Consider the following 25035-nt stretch of genomic DNA (forward strand, 5'->3'; position numbering starts at 1 on the left):
GGCCTTTCTTGTTCTGTCATTAGAGTTCACTTTTCACGTTAGTGTATCCTCTGGCATTAATATTGGAGGTTTAGAAGGAATATATTTACATGTTTGAAACGACAAAACAAACTCTTGAAGAAATTGGTCTGTGGCACAGTTCACTAGTTTTATTTTCTGTGGATAAACAAGGGAAACATTTGGAATATCTGAGGACAAATAAGGGACAACAGGCTGCGTGCTCAGAGAGTTCACAGTCATTTTTTAAAATCTGTTTATTTCAGAAGCTTCCAGGCCTTTCACTCTTCTTCCTGGGTTGACTTTTGGGCCTCAGAGTCCTGCAGGGGTAGGCTCTCCAGGCAAGAACCGGGTATCCCTGGCCTTTTGTCTTTAAACACTAGATTTTTATTCAAGGGGTAGACGATAGTATTTTACCGGGAAAACTGCTCAGACCCTAGGGTCCATGCTTTTCTGGAAAGGTGCTGAAATACAGTAGCATTACAAAAAGTATTTTGTAATGCTACAAAACTGAACCCTTAGAATTCCCTCCCAGGGTGGAGAGAATGCAGAAGGGCCTGGGGGTAATCGGCCTGGCAGCGGACCCCTAAGGGGTGTGAGGAAGAGAGTGAGGGAGAGGAAGAGGGGAAGGGGGGAAGGGACAGGGAGGGGAGAGAGACCTGCAAAAGGAAGAGGTGGCCAAAGGGCCCTTGCCGTGTTTTGCCTTCTGCCTGAAGCACCCCCATCTCTGCCCCCCCTCACATCTCGGGGGGCCTCCCCACCTCCCTGACTGGATCAGTTCCTTCTCTTAGCCCATCCCCCCGGGGCCCCCTTTCCCAGGATCCCCACCCTCCCCCCCCCCCCCACCCGTACGCGGGCCTCTCACTGCTGTGGCCCCTCCCCTTGCGGAGCACAGGCTCCGGACGCGCAGGCTCAGCGGCCATGGCTCAAGGGCCCAGCCGCTCCGCGGCATGTGGGATCTTCCCGGACAGGGGCACGAACCCGTTTCCCCCGCATCGGCAGGCGGACCCTCAACCACTGCGCCACCAGGTAAGCCGAGGATCATCACACTTTGACACTTGTGATTCTTTAACATGTGTCCCCACTGGACTTGAGGCTCCTTAGTGACAGGTTGTTTGGGTCATCATTATATCTCTGGCTTCCAGTGTCCTGTATGTTTTATTGAGTGAACCATGTAACCTGATTTATTATTACTCTGGGTCAGCTTGTAGAACTGCAGGGGAAAGGGTGGGGCTAAAGACCTATCATGAGATGAGAGGAAGTGGGGAAGGGCTATACAACTTTGGATTAGAACCCTCCTCAACTCTTAGGAACTCATCTGAGGCAGGGTAGGGTGGGAGATATTTCTAACTGGGGATTGTTCATTTGATGCAGTATATATTTTTAATCCTGTGTCACCTCTGTCCTCATTTATCTGCACCTTAGAGATGTACTCCATTACTCCTAAGACTGTGGTAGACACCGATAGTCATATCCCGTTTCTGGAAGAAGTTTTAGTTGGGCATGTGGCCACCCAGAAGACATTTCCCAGCCTTCTTTGAAGATGAGTGGGGACACGTGAGCAAGCTGTGGTCCCTCTCACCCTAAGCAGAAATAACGCATCCAGCTTCCACGTCGTGACCTTAAAAGGAGAGGGTGTGCCTTCCGCTCCCTCTCTTGCCCGTTCCCACTGGCTGCCATGTGAAACTGCTTGGGAGCCACGCTTGTCCACATGGATGAGGCTGCACCCTGGGGATGGTAGAGCCCTGAGACATATGCTGTGGGCCTGGCACAGCTGAGCATTGGCTGTTGCACCAGGGTTGCTGATGGGAGAGAGATGCATTTCTAGCTGTGACTAGTCACACCGGCTGAATCGGTGTCTGAATTCCTGCACCCAGTCCCGAGCAGGCAGAAATGACGAGAAGCACCATCCCTGGGGCGGTGCTCTTGTGGTAAAAATGTGATCGATCACCTCATCTGGAGGATAAATGACAGCACTTTGGCTATCACAGTGATTCTTATTTGGTAAGTTGGGAACCGTTCAAGAATGTCTTTCTCAGATTTGCTCTTTCCTTGTCACCGTCCTAGTTCTCATTTCCATACTTTAGAGACAGGAGTTAAAAGCTCTGCACTTGGAGCCAGGCAGCTCTGAGTTTGAAACTTCAGTCCTGCCTGTCATTTACTGTCTCACTTTGTTTCCATACCTATGCCATAGGGCTACTGTGAGAATGTAGTGAGACAATATGCCTGGAAGGCGGCCAGAGCAAACATGAAATAGGAGTTTCCTCTACTACTGTATATATGTGTACTAGTCAGGATTTTTCCCTAGCACCTGACAGAAACCTAAATGAAACTGGCTTAAGAATAAGGGAATCAATTGTCTCACATCACTGAAAAGTACAGGGCTTGGCCAGCTCCAGGCTTTAGCCAGGGATCAAATGATGTCACTGGATGTAAGCTTACTCCCTCCAGCTCTCAGGCTTATTCTGTGTTGGTGCCATTCTCTAGGTGGTTTTTTTCTCCATGGTTATAAGAAGGTTTACAGATTTCCATCCTCTTTGCAGCAACTCTACCAGGAAAAGTCTCTCCAACAAAAGTCTGGGAAACGAGTTTCACTGGTTTTGAGTGAGAAATAACCCCATCGACCAATCAATGCCGCTGGCCAGGATATTGGGCTCTGGTTGGCCTAGCCTGGGTCACATGCTCATGTGGGTGGAGTCCGTTCCTGTTAAGTGACAGATTGTGAGCGGGAAAGAGGTGGTCCTAAGGAAATTAGGGCACTCTTATTAGAAGAAGGACTACAGATACATGCCAAGCAGGCACAACAGATGTCTTTTATAGCATGAGTACCTGTACCTAGTAAACAGTAATAACTGTGAGCTGTCATGCCTCCTTCTCTCCTCGTCTTCTGGTTCATGGTCATTCTGCACCAGGATGCCAGTATATAACCATCCTTATTTATCTTCCTTTAACACTCCCTTTACACTCCCCCCTTCTAAGAAGTTGAACGTTAGACTTAATTTCTGCCGAGGCCCATATCTCCCCTGCAATTCCCTATGATTCTTCCTCCCAAGTGATTAAGGGCCTGCTTCTTACCTTCCCTCTCTCCCTCCCTCCTGCTCCAGGTATCTAGGAACAGCTATTTACTAAACAAGAGGGTTACTAAGAATCTACAAAGAGCTGCAGAATCACGGTGCAGTTTTCTGTCGTTGCTATACCATCCCCATCACTTCCACATCTTTTTATATCCTGAAGATGCTACTTACTCCAATCAGGCTGTTTAAAACCTCCAATTTGTCAGTTTGAAATCTACGCGTTATTCAATGCCAGTGGTTCAGCCGACATTGTTAGTACCCAGGGTGGTACTGTGAGAAGTCCTGCTGGGAACTGGCAATAGCGAAGGTGTTCTTTTGAGAACTGAGCTGTGATACTGAGACGATGTTCTGAGGAGAGAGAGACGTAAAATCACCATAGACAGCTGATTCCCAGTCTGGGTGGAGGGATGGGCATTAGGTGGCAAGGATGAACCGTATGAAGCCAAAGAACAGGTAATGCACAAAGGACAGCAGTGCAGGCCCAATCAGAGGACTGGTCCATGGACATGAGATGGAGTGCCTGAGGTCTGAGGCAAGGGCGTTCCTAACAAGGAGGTACGTGCTTCAGGCTCTTTCTGTCTCGTGATTTTGAATATTTTATTTCCCCAAGTCCCATTTTCAGCTTCCAGGACTTCTAAGCAACCCCTCGGGCTTTAGAGGTAAAGTGAGTCTGTCTAAAGGGAAGGGAACGCCTAGCTGTGTGGATTCCTGCATTTTGGTTGTGGTGACAATCTATTTCTCATCAAAAGTTAGTCTATTAGCATTATGGTTTTATACCTCAGCTTTATGAACCTCATTTTTATAAATCAGACTTAAGAGAGATGGATCTGCTTCCCTCACAATGGAAAAATCCACATGAAGGTGAGTTCTCCAGGGTAGTGGGTGTTCCCTGTGAGGTCTCTTGGGATAGCCTATTGGCGTTCCCCAGACAAACCCCTAATTCTCTAGGCCAAGCCACCAGCACTGTTTTCTGTAATAAATATGATAAATGAATAAGCAGGAATGAATAAAATTGTTTTTTAGATGATACATAAATATTAAGAAAACTAAAATCTAAACTACATTGACTAGGTTTTCCTATACATTATATTTACACAACGATTCTGATTCTACCTTTTCCACAAGCAGTTGCCCAGGAGGAAGGAAGGGCGACCTATGATAGTCTCTGGGGCTCAGATGTCTTCTCAGGCCAGGTGTCCCCTAGCAGAGCAAAGAATTGAAGAGGCAAGGGTCCTTTCCCCACCCCTGTCTGCTGCTCCCTTTTATTTTTATCTGAAGCATTTCTCAATAACAAATGCAAAATTAGGTTTGAATATAAAAAGCCAGATGACCACCCCAGTGCAGGATTGTGTATCATTAAGGAGGCCAGGCCCAGAAAGGATGTGAATTACCTCTCATCTCCAAGGATCTGTGACGGAAGTCAAAGATCACACATAAAAGTCATCTGTGATCTCTGAGCGAAAGGCACAGCCAGCATAAACACAGCTGCAGAATGAGAGGATCTGACCAGATGGTCTGTCACGTCCCACCTAGCGGGGAAGGCTAGTTTCTACACTCAGATCTTCCATGCTGGAAGGACTTGCCCTCTCTGCTAAGGTGGATGCAGGAAGGAAAGTCTATCATATTGTGGAATTGATCTCCTGATATAAAAAATGACTATGTTGGGATTAAGGTAGGTCAATAAAACTCAAATTGTTACCATACTTGTGGGGTAAGTTAATTTTCAAAGTTTGAAACTTATGTGTGCTGTAAAGCTGTGGCAAACTACAGTCTTAAATAACCAGACTTTCCCATGGGGGTGTAAAATCTGAGAGTAAGCCCAGGGAATTACTTTCCAGGCCCTGGGGCCCACAGTCTGCATCCACGATGCCCCTCTATTACACAGTTTCCCCCAGGCCACCTAGGTAAGTGCATTTCTTGTCTTGTGGAGGCTCTGAAATGTCTCTCTTTTTTAAAAAAAAAAAATCAAGAAATTACGACTCAAGGACTTGAAACCCTAATGTTACCGGCAAAGCCTCATTTTTGCGGAATATAAAACACTCTGTCTCTTCCACTTCTAACAGTTCGTTGAGAGAAGCCACCACTAGGTCATGTTCCTGCAGCATTTCCGGGTAGTGGGACACTGCTCGCTCGATCCTGGCTGACCGCCGTACAGGAGTGATAAGCTTCATGTCTTGCACTTCCGGCATTCCGTTTATTCTGAGAGACAGCAAGAGATGCATTCAAAACCTTCTAACTTCTTTCAAAATTCTACTTGTTAGTCTTTATTTTTTTCTTATTCCCTAATAAAACACAAGAGAAATGTCTATAGTAGCTCTCGTCCTAAGGTGGACTTGCCCTCATTGTCAGAATGAACTGGGTGGTGTCCATCTGCTCTCAGATGGTGTCAGCACAGGGATTTAATTGAATGAATTGTTGAGTGTGCTTTTATTTGAAGTCAGCTACTTGGCAGTTGGTGTTTGTTTATTCCATAAACTTTCAAAGAGCTGACACGTTTTGATGAAATTGGGCCTAACACCAAATGAGGCTGGACTAATGAATTCTAAGATTCTTTCTAGCTTTGACAGTAAATTATTCAAAAAACATCTTTTAAGATGGTGGACCAAACCACAAATTGAAACTGGAACAAATCAGGCATCTTCCTGGTAAACCTGAATGCATTCCAGTCACAGGCAGCCTGGAGGGTACGTTGCAGAGACCTTTCCAGGCAGTGAATCCTGGTCACACATCACAAAACCACGGATTACATTAGCCTCACAAAACTCGTGGCCAGTCTGCTGAAAACGCTCGTCATCGATTCCGGAGACGGTAAGAGGTGGTCTTCACGTCAGCTGCCTGCTTTCATCCACCCACGAGCTGACTACAGTGGGGAAATGACAGGTCTGAGACAGGAGTTTAGACTGGAAGAGGCCCAGCTGTGCTTTCCAGAGAATGAAGATACAGAACTGTGGTCTTGGTGCTTTTGTTTGGAATTTTCCTTTCAAGAGCACGAACAGAGACTGATGTTACACTAATGTTTTAGAAAATGACATCGATACCCTGACACAGTTCCTTAAATTACTATGGATTCTTAAGCTTACACTTGTCTCAAAACCAAACACTTCTGATACTGTGCGCAGTCTCTAACTAGCACGTGCCTGGCCGCCTCCCTGTTCTTACAGGGCTATTCACAGCTCCCTCCTTCCCACAGCTCCAGAGGTTGCCTGCTTGGCAGTTTGCTCCTGCCCCCCAGGACTGGCTGGAAAGGTGGGTGGGATCTGCAAGTGCAGCACAAATGAGGGTGAAGAGGGAGGACCAATGCCAGGAGGGAGGGGTGACTCCACTCCAGCAGCCCTCCTGACTCTGGCAGCTCCTTCCTCATTGCAGGTCACGTCTCCTTGGGGGTGGCGTGAGGGGGGATGGCGTGTGTACTGAGAAAGGACACAGGTCTTCCTGGCACTGGTTCCAACTCTCCCCTCACCCTCAGCTCCTTCCCTTAACACCAAAGATGGATTAGACCACCTGGTCCTCGTATGAGGCAGAAGGTATCACTAATCTGATGGTATCCTGGATCTGTGGAGGAGAAATTGAGAATTGGACTTGAATTAGACCTGTGAACACAAGCCTGCTTTAGAGTTTGCTTACCTAGGGATCGGCGCGATCTGTAATTTGATACCAGGATGATTATCCTGTCCTGACTTGGTTATTTGGGGTGTTGCTGAAACCTGTTCCCTCTCTTTTGGAGAAAGACAAGACGTCCTAGACTCCATCTTCTTGGCCAGCATTTCTATTGATGTTATATTAGTTTCAGCAGCTAAAGAGTCAGAGGTAATTCCTGTGTATACAAGGTCAAAAAGAAAAGATTTAGCAATTTAATACTGAAGCTAAAAAATCAATAAAATGAAATAGCAGTTATCTACAATGATTTCTCAGTGATCCTTATGGATTCCATATACTCAATAAAGAGTAATTGATTTGGAGTGGGACTTACAACTAGTTTTTCCTGCTACATCAGGCCATCCTCCTAACCAGCCCTCCAGGCAGCCTTGGGGCCTGTGAGAATGGATCCCTGCTACCCTTTCAACATTGTGAACACATCCCCAATCTCTTATTCACTCTCGAGGGAGCTCCCTTAGTGACTAATCATTGGCCTCTTCTTACCCTTACATCACACCTTGGATCAATTTTCCTGACTAATTAGAGTTAATTCACTTGACCTTCTGATCCCTCCCTACCCAGGTGTGACCATATGGCTATCACCTTGGACAGTAGGTGAAAAAATGTCTTGTGTTGACACAATTTGCATGATAGCCCAACCATAACAACCAAAATTAAGGGAAGGAAATCAGGCTGAGACAGACAGATACTGTGGCTGGAGGCTGAGACCCCAAGAGAGGCCAACAGGGGCCAAGAGGTGGGAAAGGCATGGATTCCTGTCTCCTCTTTTTATCCCTTTGAAGAACACTGCCACACATTATAAACAAACACCTGAATCGTAGCATCATTCTCAGCAAGAGGACCACTGAGTACAGGTACTCTACAACCTTATTCCCAAAAGTAATGGGTTAGTTGGCTGTAATTCCTCATGACGTGATTGTTCCCCAAAGGTCAATCTACCCCTTTGCTTTTTTTTGGCTGCGTGGCACGCATGGGATCTTAGTTCTCTGACCAGGGATTGAACCCAGGCCCTTGGCAGTGAGAGCGCGGAGTCTTACCCACTGGACCGCCAGGCAATTCCCTAAACCTACACTTAAAGGAAAAAGATTTGTCACCTTCTAAGATTATAAAAATAATCCATTTTATTTTCTCAAGGTAGTTTTTTTCCCGTTCATATAACAGATATTATAATTAACGTGTCACTCACTGTATTTGGCACATTTTTCATAGAAGAGTTCTCTAAAGGTTCTGGCCAATGACAGTAATGGCGAATTAAGTGAAATGATTCCTGAGATGGGTATGATTTAAAGGTGTAACATGAATTTGGATGTATACGTGTTGGTGGGCTTGTTATGATGAAACATGTAACTTAAATCAAAGCACCTCTCCCATTTGCCTCAGTCTCTTCTGGTAAAGAGTCACTTGCTGGGCTTCCCTGGTGGTGCAGTGGTTGAGAGTCCGCCTGTCGATGCGGGGGACGCGGGTTTGTGCCCCGGTCCGGGAAGATCCCACGTGCCGCGGAGTGGCTGGGCCCGTGAGCCATGGCTGCTGAGCCTGCGCGTCCGGAGCCTGTGCTCCGCAATGGGAGAGGCCACAACAGTGACAGGTCCGCGTACCGCAAAAAAAAAAAAAAAAAGAGTCACTTGCCTTCTCCTCTCACCTTCTCTCCAGGGAAGCAAGACACGCTAGTCTAGGCTGCTCTGGTGGAAACCTTTGTTTGGTGTTGAGCAGTATATTTACTTGTAATAACAGAATAGAAATGAATCAGCTGACGATGAAGGCCAAAAGGGCAGGCCATGGAAACCAAGAAGCAAGAGGCATTTCAGGGGACTTAACAATTACAATTCTTTTTTTACCCGCTATGTGTTCCTCAATGACTTCTACCTGAGTGGCTGGAGGGAATGAATTTAAATACAAAATAGTAGTACCTTCTGTGGTTCTGCCTGGGTCTTGCAAAATATTAAGGACAACTTTCCGCACCTCTTGTATTGGCTGGAAGGAAGAAAATACATGAACAGTAGTAAAAACATTCATGGAAAAAAGTGATCTAAGGAACTTATGATGTTGTTCAACATCAAATAGACTTTTTATAACAAAAACATTTCCCTTTTTATCTCTTGTCTAACTATAAATAACATTTAAAAGGTTTCAGTTTTAGCTTTATGGGAAAAATAAAGGAACAAAGAAAATGCTGGTTAAATGCTGGCATGCTTGACTTTTTTTTTTTTTACACAAAATTGCAGATTTTATATGAGATCACACCAAGAGATACACATTAAACTCAATAAAGTTAACTGTGGGAGGAAGAGAATGATAGTTGGCTACAGGAATAAAAGAATAAATAAAATGAGAGGCTTTGCATAGAACAACCATGACGATGTGTCATGAACGTAAAATATGATCAGACCTCCGACACTTTGAGAGGTAAATAGGTACCTCTTATTTTCGCAGGGGGGCTCACATTCTCAGAGGGCTAAGACTAGTACTTATGTGGACAATGTGAAATCTCTTCACGTCCATCCTGGGCATAGAAGTCTGGATACGGCAAAAGCCAGACAAGTCCATTTTGTGGATGCATACCATACTGTAGTCCAAAAGTTAAATCTAGTCTGTGTTTGGGGTGCTGACCCTTAGCAGGCTGGACAAGTCCATTCTATGGCTGACATATTTAGAGTCTCTGAGGGCAAACTAACCCATTCCTTCTTTTTTTTTTTTTTTTTTTTTTGCGGTACGCGGGCCTCTCACTGCTGGGGCCCCTCCCGTTGCGGAGCACAGGCTCCGGACATGCAAGCTCAGCAGCCACGGCTCACAGGCCCAGCCGCTCCGCGGCACGCAGGATCCTCCCGGACCGGGGCACGAACCCGTCCCCCGCATCGACAGGCGGACTCTCAACCACTGCACCACCACGGAAGCCCCCATTCTTTCTTGCTGGCGAGTTCAGAAATGACAAGTCTGCCAAATCCATTCATTGGAAAGGTAGCTCACACACTCAGAAGGCTGAACAAGAACAAACCGTGGGGAGTGGGCTCAGACACTCTTTGCTTTGGATTAAGTGCATTGATGTATTGTGGAAGTCCTTTCTGGGGATCAAGGGTTCAGCAACTCTGAGCGACAGCAAATAATCGTTCTGTTGGATTGGGATTTACCCCTTCCGTGGACTGAAGCATCCTCTTCCGCGGAAGGCACCTCAGACGGTCTGCTGGTGGGGATTCGAGAAACTGGCTTCAGGAGGGCTTTAGCAGGAGTCTTCCCGCGCGGTGCCCTTCCCAGTCTCTCGGCTTCTTGGCGGTAGCTGCCTCTTTGGCCTTTTTACTTAATTGCCAGGTAAGCAGCGTGCATCTTGCGGAGCGACCGCTCCTCGCCCCACTGACGTGTGCCACGCAGGGCGAGAGCGAGGTGTGCGAGTGGGGGGAGTGCCGGCGTCTGACACGTAGGCTTGGGCTTCTCCGGGGCGGTGGGTCCCGTGCTCCGAGGTGACACTTTTTGGTTGGTGCGAGGCTGGCGCACTATATGCGAGCGCGAGGAATGCCGGGAGGGGCTGCCGGCGTGGGTGGTGGCAGTGACCGTGACATTGGAGACCTGGGTGGGGTGGGGGGTTTGCTCATGTGGCCGCCGCCATCTTGTTTTTGGCATGCTTGACTTTAATGAAGAGATGTATTTATGGAAAGTTGTCTATAATGAAATTTCTCTAAATCAATTTTCTTATTGACTTATATAATCCCACTGAAGATGTGTTCCCACATAAAGATTCTGATCCAAAGATGTAAAGCGAGCCATACAGAAAATTTGTCATATGTTTTTAGTGTTGTCTTAACTGAATTTTTGTTTTTATTATAAAAGTCATATATCTTTTTTATTTTATTTATTTATTTTTGGCTGCACTGGGTCTTTGTTGCTGTGCACGGGCTTTCTCTACTTGTGGCAAGCAGGGGCTACTCTTCATGGCGGTGTGTGTGTGGGCTTCTCATTGCGGTGGCTTCTCTTGTTGCGGAGCACGGGCTCTAGGTGCACGGGCTTCAGTAGTTGTGGCGCACAGGCTCTAGAGCACAGGCTCAGCAATTGTGGTGCACGGGCTTCGTTGCTCCACAGCATGTGGGATCTTCCCAGACCACGGCTCGAACCGTGTCCCCTGCATTGGCAGGCGGATTCTTAACCACTGCGCCACCAGGGAAGCCCAAAAGTCATATATCTTATTACAGAAAACTGAACAATAGGTCAAATTTGAAAAGGAAAACCACCCATAATCCCATCATCTAAATATAACCTTTAGTTGGCATTCTGGGCAATTTCCCCCCAGCCTTCCCTTTCTTCTTTTATTTGGTAAAATAACATAAAAAACAATAAAAAAAACTATTACAGAATAGTAATTTTCTGATAAAATTATCTGAGATAGCCATCCTTTTTAAAGCATGTTAACCAGGCTATGAAGCAGAACATCATAAATGAATTGTACGTTCTCACAGGAACATAATATTTGGAGCCTGGTCTTCCTGACCTGGGACTCTGTATCAAGTAAATAACAGATACAAACTGACAACAGAGCATAAAAGCAAAGCTATCTATACATTTTTACAAAATCTAAAAGGCTGTAAACTTAAGAAATGGGAATAAATGTACAGAATATATTGCAAAAGGTCTTAATTATATAAAACACTCATCAAGTGTATTTTATATTTTCACAGGCTTCTAGCTAAAGACGATGCATTGAGTACACATTTCTTTTTTTTTTTTACACATTTATTTCTAATCACTCTTGAAACTCTACTGAAATTATACTTAAGGGATTAAAAAGGAGGCAGTTACCACAGGGAATAGAAGAAACAGCAACAAGACTTTGGAAGCTCGAACGTGGAAGGAAGAGGTAAGCAGTTTGACCAACTTGAAAGAGCCAAATTCTAAGCTGGCAGTGTGGCTAAGAAAGAACCTGATTCAACCCCAGAGCCCCTGAAAGGCTGAGGAATGGATGGAGGGGTCAAAATCAGGAGGGCTCTTGAGCATCTGTCAAAAAGCAGTCAGACCTGGGAATTCCCTGGCGGTCCAGTGGTTAGGACTCGGCGCTTTCAGGGCCACTTCAATCCCTGGCTGGGGAACGAAGATCCCGCAAGCTGCGTGGCTTGGGAAGTAAGCAAGTAAATAAATAAATACGGTCAGACCTCCACATCCACCCTGCATCCCTAAACTCCATGCAGCCCGGTGACTGTGCCCCTCCCACCTTCATCCAAACAGGACACTGGGCATGTATCCTCCAAGTCTCTGGGGGATATCATGCAAGATTGAGGGTGGGAGTGCCTACTGAAAAAAGGGATAAATGAAAGTTTCCACGCTGAAGGTTGAGACACCCAGCTCTCTCCTCCCCCATAACACCTGGTAGCCTGGCTTCTAGTTCCTGGGAAGAAGACTGGATGAGGCTTCTTCAGAGAATATAACCAGTCTTAGAAGGAAGACCTGAAGACACTGATACTGAGGGTTCTTCAGTCAACTGACTCAGCCAAATCACCCTATGGTAAAGCCTCATCTGTGTCCAGAGTTTTTAACAAGCTTTTTAAAATCCACCTCTTATATTGAAACAGCCCAGTTTCACTGGCATCTGAGTAAAGCATTTAATGAACAATAGAGAACAACCCCCTACCCACCAAAAAAAAAAAAAAAATGGTGAGAGAAGAAAAGTATTGGAGAAGAATCAGGCAATGCAGGAAGAAACGGGAATCTGAGGGTTTTGGTGAAAGGAGATCCCAGAATGACAGGCAATAAAGACAGGGGTAAAGAACAACCTGTTGAGCCTGGAACAGATTAAGAAGGGTCTGGGAGAAAAGTCTCTGAGAAAAAGAAATCAACAGAATATCGAATGTTTTGAAAGTATGGAGAAATTTAGATAATTATAGAAGAGTATGGGAATTAATTATATAATAAATACTCAGAAAACTAAGCAAAGGGAAAACAAGAAAATAATTTCAGGAAAATTATGAAACCATACTTGAAAGGCAAAGTAATCACAGTGTATACCACATGGCTCAATGCATATTTCTCACATAGTCAATAACAATGTGAACACTGAATAGTGACCAGAATTTCCATATGACTCTAATGGAAATATGGAGGACAGTAAAAGTCTGCAGGGGTGATAGGGGTGTCTATGTGTGTGTGTTGGGGATCTGTGTGGGTGTGTGTGAGAAAGAAGGTTAGATCCTCATCCTGTATAGTTGGATGTCTACAAATCATGTCTAAAGAGAGAAAAATCAAGAAATAGTAATATAAGCATGTTATCTGAAACTATCAAGGTAACAAAATACTCAGTTTGCTCTGGGAAGTGGGAAGTGGGAAATGGGAGGGGAGGGAATCAGGCCTTATGGAACAGACCTTATCAAATTATTTATGTAAACTATGTCCATGGACAAGTCTGATTCTGAACAATCACGGAAAAGGTACGGTAGAATATATGATGACATGGAAAGTGATATTATAGGGAAAAGAGTTATGAAACTATTTAATGCAGTCTGTGTTAAAAAAATTATATATAGGGCTTCCCTGGTGGTGCAGTGGTTAAGAATCTGCATGCCAATGCAGGGGACACGGGTTCTATCCCTGGCCCGGGAAGATCCCACATGCCACGGAGCAACTAAGCCCGTGCACCACAACTGCTGAGCCTGTGCTCTAGAGCCTGTGCTCTAGAGTCTGCGAGCCACAACTACTGAAGCCCGCGCGCCTAGAGCCCGTGCACCGCAGCAAGAGAAACCACTGCAATGAGAAGCCCATGCACCGCAACGAAGAGTAGCCCCTGCTCGCCGCAACTAGGGAAAAGCCCACGTGCAGCAACGAAGAGCCAACATAGCCAAAAATAAAAATAAATTTATTTAAAAAAATTATATATAGACAGTGGTTTTACTAGGTTTTAGGATTAAAAGTTATTTCATAAAATAGCCCTGAATTATTGATTTATGGACATTGATGTGTTGGGTTTAATATATTTTTAGGTTCTTTAGGTGAGGTATGACTTTCTTAGTATTGGCTATTGACGTTACATTATAATTTTCTATGCTATTACTTTTCACAAGTGCTTATTTCTACAATGAGTGTAAAGTGAGACATTCGCTTGCCAAGAAAGTGATTCTATTGGTTTACATGTAACACTGTATTCTACAAAATAAATATTTTAATTAAAATGTTCATAAAGGACATATTGTACTTCATATTTTGCATATAACTTTATGAAGTGAATTAGAAGCTTCAACGTTACATTACATAGCCGCCATTTTGCAAACAACAGAGAAGTCGTATTAAAGAGAAGTTTTAAGAAGTCACCCACTCAAGGTAGATACTTACTCTGGCCCCGTTTCTAATGGCCTCTTCATATAGCCCAATAACATCAAAGGTGCCTTTACTTGCCAACAGCTTGGCTTTGCAGATCCAGAATTGAGCAAATTTTTTAGCCTCAGGAATACTGGACAAAATGGCACCTATTTCATTAGAATGTACACCCTGGAAAAGAGAAAAATACCTGGAGGTGATTATTACTGTCTTGCTGTTATTCTCTCCTAATATTTATCATAGAAGGTATGCAGAAATCAGTCAGATCAATATTTTTTTGAATTAAAAAAAAATTGAATTTTATTGAAGTAGTTTATATAAAATGCACCCGTTTAAATAGCATGTTTTGATGAATTTTGACACTGATCATTAAATTTTAAATTAAGAGACCAAATAGAAAAATATTGATCATAGTTGAAAGTAAGAAATATGTTCTCCATTTTTATGCAAAACCAAACCCAAACCAAACCAAACCCTGGAGTAATCAGCCATTCATGTATTTCTTACACATTCATAATAATGTGAACACTGAATGGTGACCAGAATTTCCGCTTGACCCTAACAGAAGAATGAAGGATGGCAAAGGTATGCAAGGGTCATGGGTGTATATGTGTGTGTGTGCTGGGGATCCACACAGGTGTATATAAAGATAAAGAGGGTTAAATCCCACAAAAAGGAACTTTAAAATGGCTTCACTGGTCTGCCTTGTACCAAGAGCAGCGCAGTGACCTGGACCAGGAGGAATATGAAGAGCCACATGCCCAGAAACCCAGCCACTGGCACACTCAGCCAAGCAGCACCTCCTGCTTCTCCTGAGACGGGAAAGACACAAGGGTAAGCTCACAGTCAAGAATCACGAATGTTTGAGGAAACCAACACTACGTGAAAGAGGCATAAAACTCAAGAACCAGAAGAATGAACACTGGAGCAAACAGCTGAGGGAGCAAAGAGAAATACATTTTAAGAGTACTGTAGTCAGGACAGGAATAAAGACGCAGAAGTAGAGAATGGACTTGGGGACACGGGGAGGGGGAGGGTAAGCTGGGACAAAGTGAGAGAGTGGCATGGACTTATATATACTACCAAGTGTAAAATAGATAGCTAGTGGGAAGCAGCTGCATAGCACAGGGAGATCAGCTCAGTGCTTTGTGACCACCTAAGGGTGAGGGTGGGATAGGGAGGGTGGGAGGGAGACGCAAGAGCGAGGAGATACGGGGATATACGTATATGTATAGCTGATTCACTTTGCTATAAAGCAGAAACTAACACACCACTATAAAGCAATTATACTCCAATAAAGATGTTAAAACAAACAAACAAACCTGTAGTCAATATCTTCAGAGTGATAAGAGAATATTGCCATCATAAAACTAGAACGAATGCTATGAAAAAGAATCAATAGAAAGGCAGAACAGTGGCATGGACCCTGCTGAAGAATAAATCAGTGCGCTGAAAACTTGGCTGTGGAATTCTTCCAGAACCCAGTGCAACAGAACAAAGAAATGAAGAGTATAAAAGAAAAGTTAAGAGTTCTGGAGGATACATACATCTATTACTCAAGAATTCCAATATCCATGTAATAGAATTTCTAGAAGAAAAAGTAGAGAAAGAACAAAGCAGAACATACACTCAAAGCAGTTGTAGAAGAAAATTCCCAAGGGCTGAACAAAGAAACAAGTGTTCAGACTGCAAGGTCCTCAGAGAGCTAAGCAAGATGGATGAAAAAAGACCCATACTTAGAAAACCAAGGAGGGAATTCCCTGGTGGTCCAGTGGTTAGGACTCCATGCTTCCACTGCAGGGGGCGTGGGTTTGATCCCTGGTCGGGGAACTAAGGGCCTGCAAGCTGCATGGTATGGCCAGTTAAAAAAAAAAAAAAAAAAAAAAAAGGGATAAAAGGAAAATCTTAAATCCTTCCAGAAGGGAAAAAAAGGATTACCTATACAGGAATGAGAATTAGATTGACATGAGACTTTAATAAATCAACAATTCCAGGTGTAAGAAAGAAAATGAAAGAGTAACTTCAAATTTTCCAGGGAAGATCATGTGAATTTAGAAATTTCCCCCAGTCAAACTATGAATCCAGCAGGAGGGTGAAATAATGACATTTTTACAAGCATAACAACTCAGAAAGTTTACCATTCAAAAACATAAAGTTACTAGTGAACAAACTTTAGAATTCAAGTGGAAGACTTGAAACAAAAGTAACAACGAGAAGAATATATAACTTGCATACCATGTTTGAACTCACACTTACCACTTTCTTTTGTGATTTCAATTTATATGATTTCGTTATGAAATAAAGAAAACTGGATAAAGAGATGAGGGAAAATAAACCAAAAATATTCATGTAAATGGAATTACAAAATAAAACGGCAGAGATAAAGTTAAACATATGCGTAATTATTACAACAGATGTATATGGGCTAAATGCACTTTTTTAAAAGCAGGGAGTTCCAGATTTGGTTAGAGAAATTAAATTGTATGTATTCATGAGACATACCTTTAAAAATAAAGGAATAGAAAAAAATTTACTAGACAAATTGTAAGAACAACAAAGCAGGTGTGGCAAGATTAATATCAGACAAAAGAAAAATCAAAGCAAGTCATGAATCTTTAGTACCTAACAACGTAACTTTGAAAAGTAGAAAGTAAATGTTGACAGAAATACAAAATGAAATTATCAATCACAAATCACAGTGCCAGTGACAGACTCTGGCATATTTCTTTCAGAGAGCAATGGATACCCATGTAGAATTTTCTGTTCAACAGAGAATACGTATCCTTTTCAAACACTTTTGGAACATTCACCAAGACTGATCAGACATTAAGACCAGAAAGAAAATTTCAACATTCACCAACCACAATGCAGTATAATTAAAAATTGACACCCAGAAAAAACAAAAAAAGAACCCCCCCAAACCCAACACCAACAAAACCAACTACATATCTGGGAGTTAAAAGATACTCTTCTAAGATAACTTTTGGATTAAAGAAGAACTCAAAATGGAAATCTCAAACTAGAAACGAAAATGAGAACATGTCAGTTATTAAGCTATGATCTCTTAGCTCTAAACCCACCTTTTATCCTCTGCTTTGTTGTGCAGAATTCTGTAAATGTGCTGGAATTCTGTAAATCACTTTCTGCTTTGACAGCAGTTCTCTGATGGGCTCGGCCAGTATGGGGCACTAGAGGGAGGTTGCAGGGCTGGAGAAGAGAGGGGACTGCCTCTTTCCCATTTGCTTTCATCACCCCAGCAATGGTCCTTCACTGTGGCAGCAGCAGGTGGTTCCAGCCTCTACCTTTTTACCCTGGCATTCACAGACTCTGCCTCACTGTGCTCCTTCAGAGACAAAAGCACCAACCGGCTAGCTAGCATCGTTTTCTCAAGGTCTGAATCCCAGCCCTGCAGGGCCCCTCCTCCAGCTCCGGTGGCACCAGCATTGCTAGTAGTATGCCCTCCTTAGAGTTGGAGTCCCACTTCCACCAGGGTTTGTCTCTCCTAGCTGCTAGGTTCTGATATCCCCAACCTCTCTTTGTTCCCCTTTCTTCCTTGAAGGGTCTGCTTCAAGGAAACTCACCTAAGACACTGTGAAACCAACCTTCATATTCCATTCTTTCTATTGAGATACCTTGTGTTTCTGTTTTTCTGACTTGACTCTGATACAAAACATTACCTAGTCAAACATGAAGGATATGACCAAAGCTAAATTCAGAGGCAAATTGACAGCACTAATAAATATTTTTAATAAAATAAGAAAGACTGACATAAATGCTCTAAGCTTTCAACTAAAAAAGCTAGAAAAGAAAAATAAACATAAAAATAGATGCAGACACTGATGCAAGAGAAAAAAATAAAACCCCAAAGACGGCCTTTTAAAAAGATGACTAGAGAAATCTTTAGCAAGTCTGATTTAAATAAAAGGCACAGAATTACTAAAATTGGTTCAAGAAATACAAAACCTAAATAGACCAATGACCATGGAAAAAAATTGAAAAACAGAAAATTATCCCCCAAAGTCCAGATGATTTTAGAGGTAAGTTCTTACCAAACCTTCAAAGAACAAAATAATTCTAATGAATCTCAATTGCAAATAAAGTATTTTCAGGGTACAGGAAAAAAGGAAAATACCCAACTCATTTGACAAAGCCAGCATAATACTGATACTAGGAAAACACAAGAAAAGACAACCAAAGAACACACATAAAAATCTGAAATAACTGCAGCTCACAAAGCCATATACTTCATTTCTCTACATACCTATACTGTTAAGCAAATGCATAAAAACTGTCTGGAAGGATAATGGGCAGTAGTGGTCACCTCCAGGGAGAAGCCTGGGGTGCGTACCTTGTGTGTGTGCGTGCGCCTGTGCAAGTGCTGGGAGTAATTTACCTGTATTATCTGAAATGCTTTTAATAATAAAAATGTATTCAGGTATTTTTTTAATGCAATGAAAACAAGAGAAAGAACAAACAAAGAACTGAAGTTTAATTCCACAAAAGAGAAGTAGTTAATGTTTAACTGAATCTAATGAAAAAACTGCCCAGAGTAGACCTAATTCGAAGGTTTCCTTTTTTTCGCTGATATACAATACTACCAGTCAAACGACAGAACTGAGTTTGCTTCAGGCAAGGACCTTAGTATAGAAGTCTATCCGGTTATTTTTTATTAATATATTTTTCCTTCAAGGAATAGCCTAAGGATCATACCCTTTGCTTACCATTTACTTTATCCTTATCTGCAAATCCAAGATACAATTTAGATGCCGTTCATAGCTACCTAGAGACGTTAGGATAATCTAATTCTACACGAGGCCTTGCCTTTTGACTTTAGCTTCATATCTAAATGTCAAATGCTTACTCTTTGGACCTCAATACATGAAGAAGGCAGAGTTCCTTTTGAATCCCTCTGGAGCTAGACTACTCGGGTTAATTTCCCAACTTCTCTGTGCCTCAGCTTCATTTGTAAAGTGAATAGCGTAATAGTCGTTATGTAACTGTATGAAATAAGTAAAGTGCTTAGAACAGTACCTGGCATACAAGAGTCATTATTTAAGTACATGTTTTTTATTATTACTATCCTTCCTCTCTATTAAAAGGAGGAGCTAAATTTCTGCTTAGACAGAGGTTATCTCCCCTACACTATATTTAACAAAAATGTTTAAAAAACTCTAAGATTCAGCAAAGCTGGGAGCTTACTGTTCACTCACCCCTTCAATGAGCTGCAGACATTCTGTCAGAGTGTTGTTAATTTTACTGGATAGTTCAAGTTGTGCTTTCTTTTCTTCCTCTTCTTTTTCCATACTCTTCCAGAATGAAATATTCATTTCCTCTATTATTTTTCTTTTTGTTTTAAGTTCCATAGGAGGCCGTTTATAGATCCTCCCCTTAGATTTCTGCCATTCTTCCAACTGTTTCCTGTTATACAATTAAAGAGGGGGATGGTTTTAGGGGTCTTTTTTCGTACATGGTTAAGCTTCTAAAGTATGACATGCATAAATTATCACTGAACACCTTCAACTAGAAAGTCAGGAGAATGTTTTAAAAATAATTTACCAATTGGTATTGGAAGCACTGGTTGCCCCCACCCTTCAGAAGGCAGATGCCAGATGGATTAGTTGGATTACAACAGGTGGTTAGCATCTCAATCTTCAAACTCCTTAATTTCCTGTTTATTTTTCAATATTTTTCTCTGAAAATTTTTACCTGTATGCTACTCCTGACAATTGCTGTCCTAAGACATCCCTCCATCTCTGAGATCATTAACTCAGCACTCCATTTCTCTTATCATGAGCTTTGTATCTGCCACTCAACCAGACTCACCAAACCTGTATTCTGCCCTCAGTAGGGTCGTGGCCACTCAAAGTGACCCACTTTGCCCAGTTCCTTAGCCCTCTCTTACCACACATGACCCCCTCTTCCCCTAACGAGATCAATAATTTCAGGGCTCTTTTCTTAAGTAGCTAGTCTCTGATGGTGCCACGTCCTAATCTTCGCTCTCCCCACACTGTTCACTCTCCACTCCTGCTCCTAGGCAGTCCACAGACCACTGTTGAAGGAGGCACCAAGACATGTAGGCCCAAGCATCTGAATGTAGCCTCTTCAGTTTCTTTAAATTACAACTACATGTTAATGACTCACAAACATACATTTCAGCCCAGATCACTCTCTAGGGTCCCAAACTTTGTAAACTCCAGTGCCTAACTGATAACTTTTATGTGATGTCTGGCAGGCATTTAAAATTTAATATTGTTCAAAACAAAGCTCTCGATTTTCATCTCCAAATCTTTTCCCAAACAGCCTTCCCTACATTGGTAAACAGTGCCCCAATCTACCCAGTTGCTGGGGCCTAAAACGAGGAGTTGTCTTGAGTAGTCCTTTCTTTTCCCCACGTCCAACACATCATCACATAATCAGTATTGATTCTATCTCCCCTACCACCATTCTTGTCCAGATCACTGTCACCTTCTGCCTGAAGTGCGGCAGCAGCCCCCTTCCTTCCACTCTAACCCTTCTCAAATTCGTCCTGTGCACAGCAGCTAGCGATCTTTATAAAGTAAACCAGTCACGGCCAGGTACTTTCCATGGCTCTTGGAATAAAATTCAAAATGTTCTCTGTGGCCGGAGGTGCAGTGCAGGTTGGTTCCTGCCTACAACCTCATGTTACACCACTCTCTCCCTCCCTCACTGCCTTCCAGGAGCTCTGGCATTTTTTCCGTTACTTAACCCAAGCTCATTCCTCCCTCAGGGTCTTGTATTGTCTGTCTTCAGTCCTCTGCTCGAATGATAACTCCTTGAAGAGGTAATTTTCTGTAATTATTCTGTCTTAATCAACATGTTGATTTTCTATCTTTTCCACTAGAATCCAAGGTCTATGAAGACAGAAACCTTGGATGTCCCAGTGCCTAGCATAGTGTTTAGAACACGTGTTTAATTACAGTAAAATTCACCTTTTGTGGTACACGGTTCTGTGAGTTTTGACAAATGCATGAAATCATGTGACTGTGACTCCAATCAAGACATAACACCCTCAGAAATGCCTGTGTTCCTCGGTGGTCAACCTTGCCACCCATGCCAGCTCCCAGCAGTCACTGACCGCTTTGCTGTCCTTATAGCTTTGCTTTTTCCCGAAAATCAGTAACTATCAAAAAAAAATTTTTATTTATTTATTTTTGGCTGCATTGAGTCTTCGCTGCTGCACACAGGCTTTCTCTAGTTGCATCGAGTGGGGGCTACTCTTCGTTGTGGTGCGCATGCTTCTCACTGCGGTGGCTTCTCTTGTTGCAGAGCAGGGGCTCTAGGCATGCAGGCTTCAGTAGTCATGGCACGTGAGCTCAGTAGTTGTGGCTCGTGGGCTCTAGAGTGCAGGCTCAGTAGTTGTGGCGCACGGGCTTAGCGGCTCCGCGGCATGTGGGATCTTCCCAGACCAGGACTTGAACCCGTGTCCCCTGCACTGGCAGGCGGATTCTTAACCATTGCGCCACCAGGGAAGCCCCCGAGAAAATCAGTAACTATTAACTCTTGTTTCCCCCTTGATTTCTCAGCACAGTCCACACAGTGCTTATATTAGCCCTAACTGCTTCCCCTTTACCTTCACCGGCTTCATGATAGAAGCTGAGTCATCTGGCATGTGTTTCCCCTATGTTCACGGCATTCTTCTTATCTCCTTAGCCTTGCTTCTAATCATAAATGAAGAGGGAACTTGCTTTTTCTAAAGGTAACATATTCCTAGGACCTGGCTTTATTATTCTAGTACTTTCCATATATACACCAGAAAAAATGTTCCATAATAGTAGACAATGACTGTGTGCTGATCACTGTATCTCCCAGTGTAGGTGCTAAAGGAACACTCGAGGAATGAGAGTGATCTATCCTTCTCCACAGACTCCTCCTATTTTTTGTCATCAAACTTGGCCCAACTGTAACCTGTCTTAGGATCCATCGTCTGTTATCTGGTCTACACTGCAAAGCTCCAGGGTAGGGACCCTGACCTCCTCATTCACCAGCTCAAGGCCTTTGCATTCAGTTTTCTTTTTGCTCAGAAGACTCATCCTTCTTCCTGTCACTGTCCTTTTTTTTTTTTGCAGTACGCGGGCCTCTCACTGTTGTGGCCTCTCCTGCTGCGGAGCACAGGCTCTGGACGCGCAGGCTCAGCGGCCATGGCTCACGGGCCCAGCCGCTCCGCGGCATGTGGGATCTTCCCGGTCCGGGGCACGAACCCGTGTCCCCTGCATCGGCAGGCGGACTCTCAACCACTGCGCCACCAGGGAAGCCCTCTGTCACTGTCCTTTTCCCAGTCCAGATGTCACTGTTCAAAGTACCTCCCCTGACCTTTCTATCTAAAGTCATCCCAGCTTCCCTCTCTCAATCGCATCACCCTGAATTAAGTTATTTTCTGTCTCTTCAGGAGGGCAGAGAGCTTGTCAGTGGTGTTCAGGGCTGTATTCAGAGAATAAATCCTGCCCTCACTTCACTCTGCTATACCTTTTAGCTACCATCTAATTTTACATGTTCCTTTTGCCCTTGCCAGGAATCTCCTTATTTTCTACTCCAATCAAGTGTACAGAGGTGCTTCTCCTGGGAGGTTCACCACATCATCAGAATATGTCTGGTCCTGTTCAGAAAGTATATGAAATCCTTTGGCTCAGTTGCAAGCATCACACATGTTAATGTTAACTCCCAGCAGCCTGAGATCCTGACTTCTAACATCTGAACTCTGTATGTGAACTGATTACTTCTCTCTGCCTTAGCGTACTTTCCAAAACTTGGTCTGCTCAGACTCATAGAAGTTTCCTGCTCCTTCTTCTCTGATAACTTTTCGGATTTCACATTAGTTGGCTTGACAAGGGACTACCATTTCCGCACTTCCTAGCGGTGTAAGTTCACTACTCTGGCTCCTCCTACCCTGCCTCTTCTGTTGCTGTTCAGTCCCTGCAGGGCACTTCTTGCATGAATGGTCTACCTCTGCAACCTCTACTTCTTATTCAACTATTCTGTTTCAATTTCTTTTTTAAAAAATAAATTATTTCAAGCATACAGAAAATTACAGAGAACAATTTGAACACATGTATGTACCACCCAGCTCTATCAAGTCTTCATATTTGCTTTGTCTTTTTTTCAGAGTTACAGCTAAAAATTACTCAGGAGCCATTATTTATGACCCATCTCCTGACTTTAGCACTCCTGATGGTCAATTTGCCTAGTCATCTTACTTTGCAAAATTTTGGAATTAAAATAAAGTACCTTCGATCCTCTGCTGTGGTCTTCTTATTTGGATTAGTTTGGGTCCCATTTGGGAGTCCTCTTCCATTTACGGTTGTGCCACCAGCTTGAGTTCTGGGAGCTGTCTTGTTTAGAAAACAGTTCTGGGGAAGAGCCCTTTTCAACTTGGAGTCCAAAGTCCGTGCTTTTTGTTGACAGCTGTTGTTGCATTTATTCCCTTTGGCTCCATTTGCTCTTATGCTAGGGGTGCTTGGAATGACTGAGTTAAAGCTGCCAACTGTCAAATTAGGCCTTTGGCTTATGGCTTTTGATTTTTGCAGTACATATGATGTCTGACGTCTACAACAAGCTTGCGTGGGTTTATGATCTTGCTTTGTGTTTGGATGTCTGTTGTTACATCCTCTCTGAAGCACTTTGGGGTATGTGCTGGGTTTGCTATGTTTTACTTTCTGTTCAGTAACAGTGCATGACTGTAACTTAGTTTCATTTGGTCTTTCATACTTACCCCTATTAACCTTTATATTCTTTATGTCCTTAACCACTGTTTTCTTTGATGCTTGAGTCCTGTTAAGTGTCTGGACAAAGTGAGAGGAAACTGTTTTTGGGGGTTTTCCCCCTGGTCTTGCAAGATCTGTTCCTCTAGAGAGTTGCTGAGACTTCTCTGGTGGAATCCTGATTTGTGCTTCTTCAAGAAATGGTTTATTAACTCTGTCTTTCAGAACAGCACTGTTCACTGACCTTTTGCCCAAGACTTCTTTAGTAGGAGCCACACTGCTCTTGGTTTGATTAGTTTTTGGCTTACTTACGGTGTCTAATTCAGGATTTGGCTTCCTCTCAGAGTCTGGTAAGATTTGGGGCAAGTTCTCTTTATTCATCTCTTTTAGACAGCTACCCAAGGATTCATTTTCAACATGGGTATTGTCCACAGAGTCTGTACATTTAGCAGTTCCTTGTTGTGTTACCTGCTGCTTTTTAGTTTTCAATTCCTGTATATTAAGTGACCCCATGGTTTTTCTTGACAGTTCTCCAGTAGTGGATGATCCAAATTCATGGTGTTGTTGACTACTTCCGGAAGGCTTACGGTTTGGGTGAGAAGGAACACATTCTGAAGTGAGCCTTTTTTCGCCCAGAAGTTTTGGTGGCTCCAACTTTGGCCTCTGGGACCCTGTGATGCTGGCAGGTCTGGACTGAGGTTTAATGCTGATGGGTCTTGTAGCTTTGACAGGCAAAGCAACATGGTTGGTAACATCCTTTTTAGGTCTAATAGTCTAAAAAGACAGAGAAAGATATAAAAAAAGTAAACTCATAACAACAGTCCACTGTTTTTAAAATAAAAAAACTAGTTATTTTGTTTATAATTTCATTTAAGAGAATTGAATCCTGAGAAAATAAAAGACTCACTAATAGATGATTTTTATAACTGGAGTTCCTATTAGAAATACATTAGAATCTTTTAGCTTGATAGAATTCAGCAGAGATGCAGTGAACACATAAAAATTGCTGTTTAAAAAAATAAATTTGGCTCCATCAAACAAGTACTTGCTGAATGCCTATTATATCCAAGTGAAGTGTCATTCTAGGGACTCTGGAAAGATACATACATAATAGACTTATGTTAGGGTACCTCCCAAGTTCCTCCTAGTACTTTGTATTGCTACACTAATTTTCTTAAAACAACACTGCCTTTGTAAAGGTCAGAGTGTCACTCAAGAAACTTTGTCTCATCCTGGAGATCAGTGGTATGGATATGCTGGGAGTCCTGAGATACTCTGGAACAGTTCTGAATAAGTACCTAACATCT

At 43.1% G+C, this 25035-nt stretch overlaps 1 protein-coding gene across 1 annotated transcript in view; it reads right to left on the bottom strand.

Annotated features, from left to right (window-relative positions):
- Positions 1-3635: 3635 nt before the first annotated feature.
- CKAP2L (cytoskeleton associated protein 2 like) overlaps positions 3636-25035 on the bottom strand; it is a 30929-nt gene continuing 9529 nt past the window's right edge. Inside the window, exons 4-9 of the mRNA XM_029232838.1 lie at positions 23256-24502; positions 19223-19430; positions 14028-14183; positions 8636-8699; positions 6696-6885; positions 3636-5270 (exon numbers count right to left, since the gene is read on the bottom strand). Of these exons, the coding sequence (XP_029088671.1) occupies positions 5045-5270; positions 6696-6885; positions 8636-8699; positions 14028-14183; positions 19223-19430; positions 23256-24502 (2091 nt within the window). The 3' untranslated portion in view covers positions 3636-5044. The remainder of the gene's footprint in view (positions 5271-6695; positions 6886-8635; positions 8700-14027; positions 14184-19222; positions 19431-23255; positions 24503-25035) is intronic.

This window comes from Monodon monoceros, unplaced genomic scaffold, assembly GCF_005190385.1.
Source record: "Monodon monoceros isolate NGI ecotype Baffin Bay Population unplaced genomic scaffold, NGI_Narwhal_1 Super_Scaffold_19, whole genome shotgun sequence".
NCBI lineage: Eukaryota > Metazoa > Chordata > Mammalia > Artiodactyla > Monodontidae > Monodon > Monodon monoceros.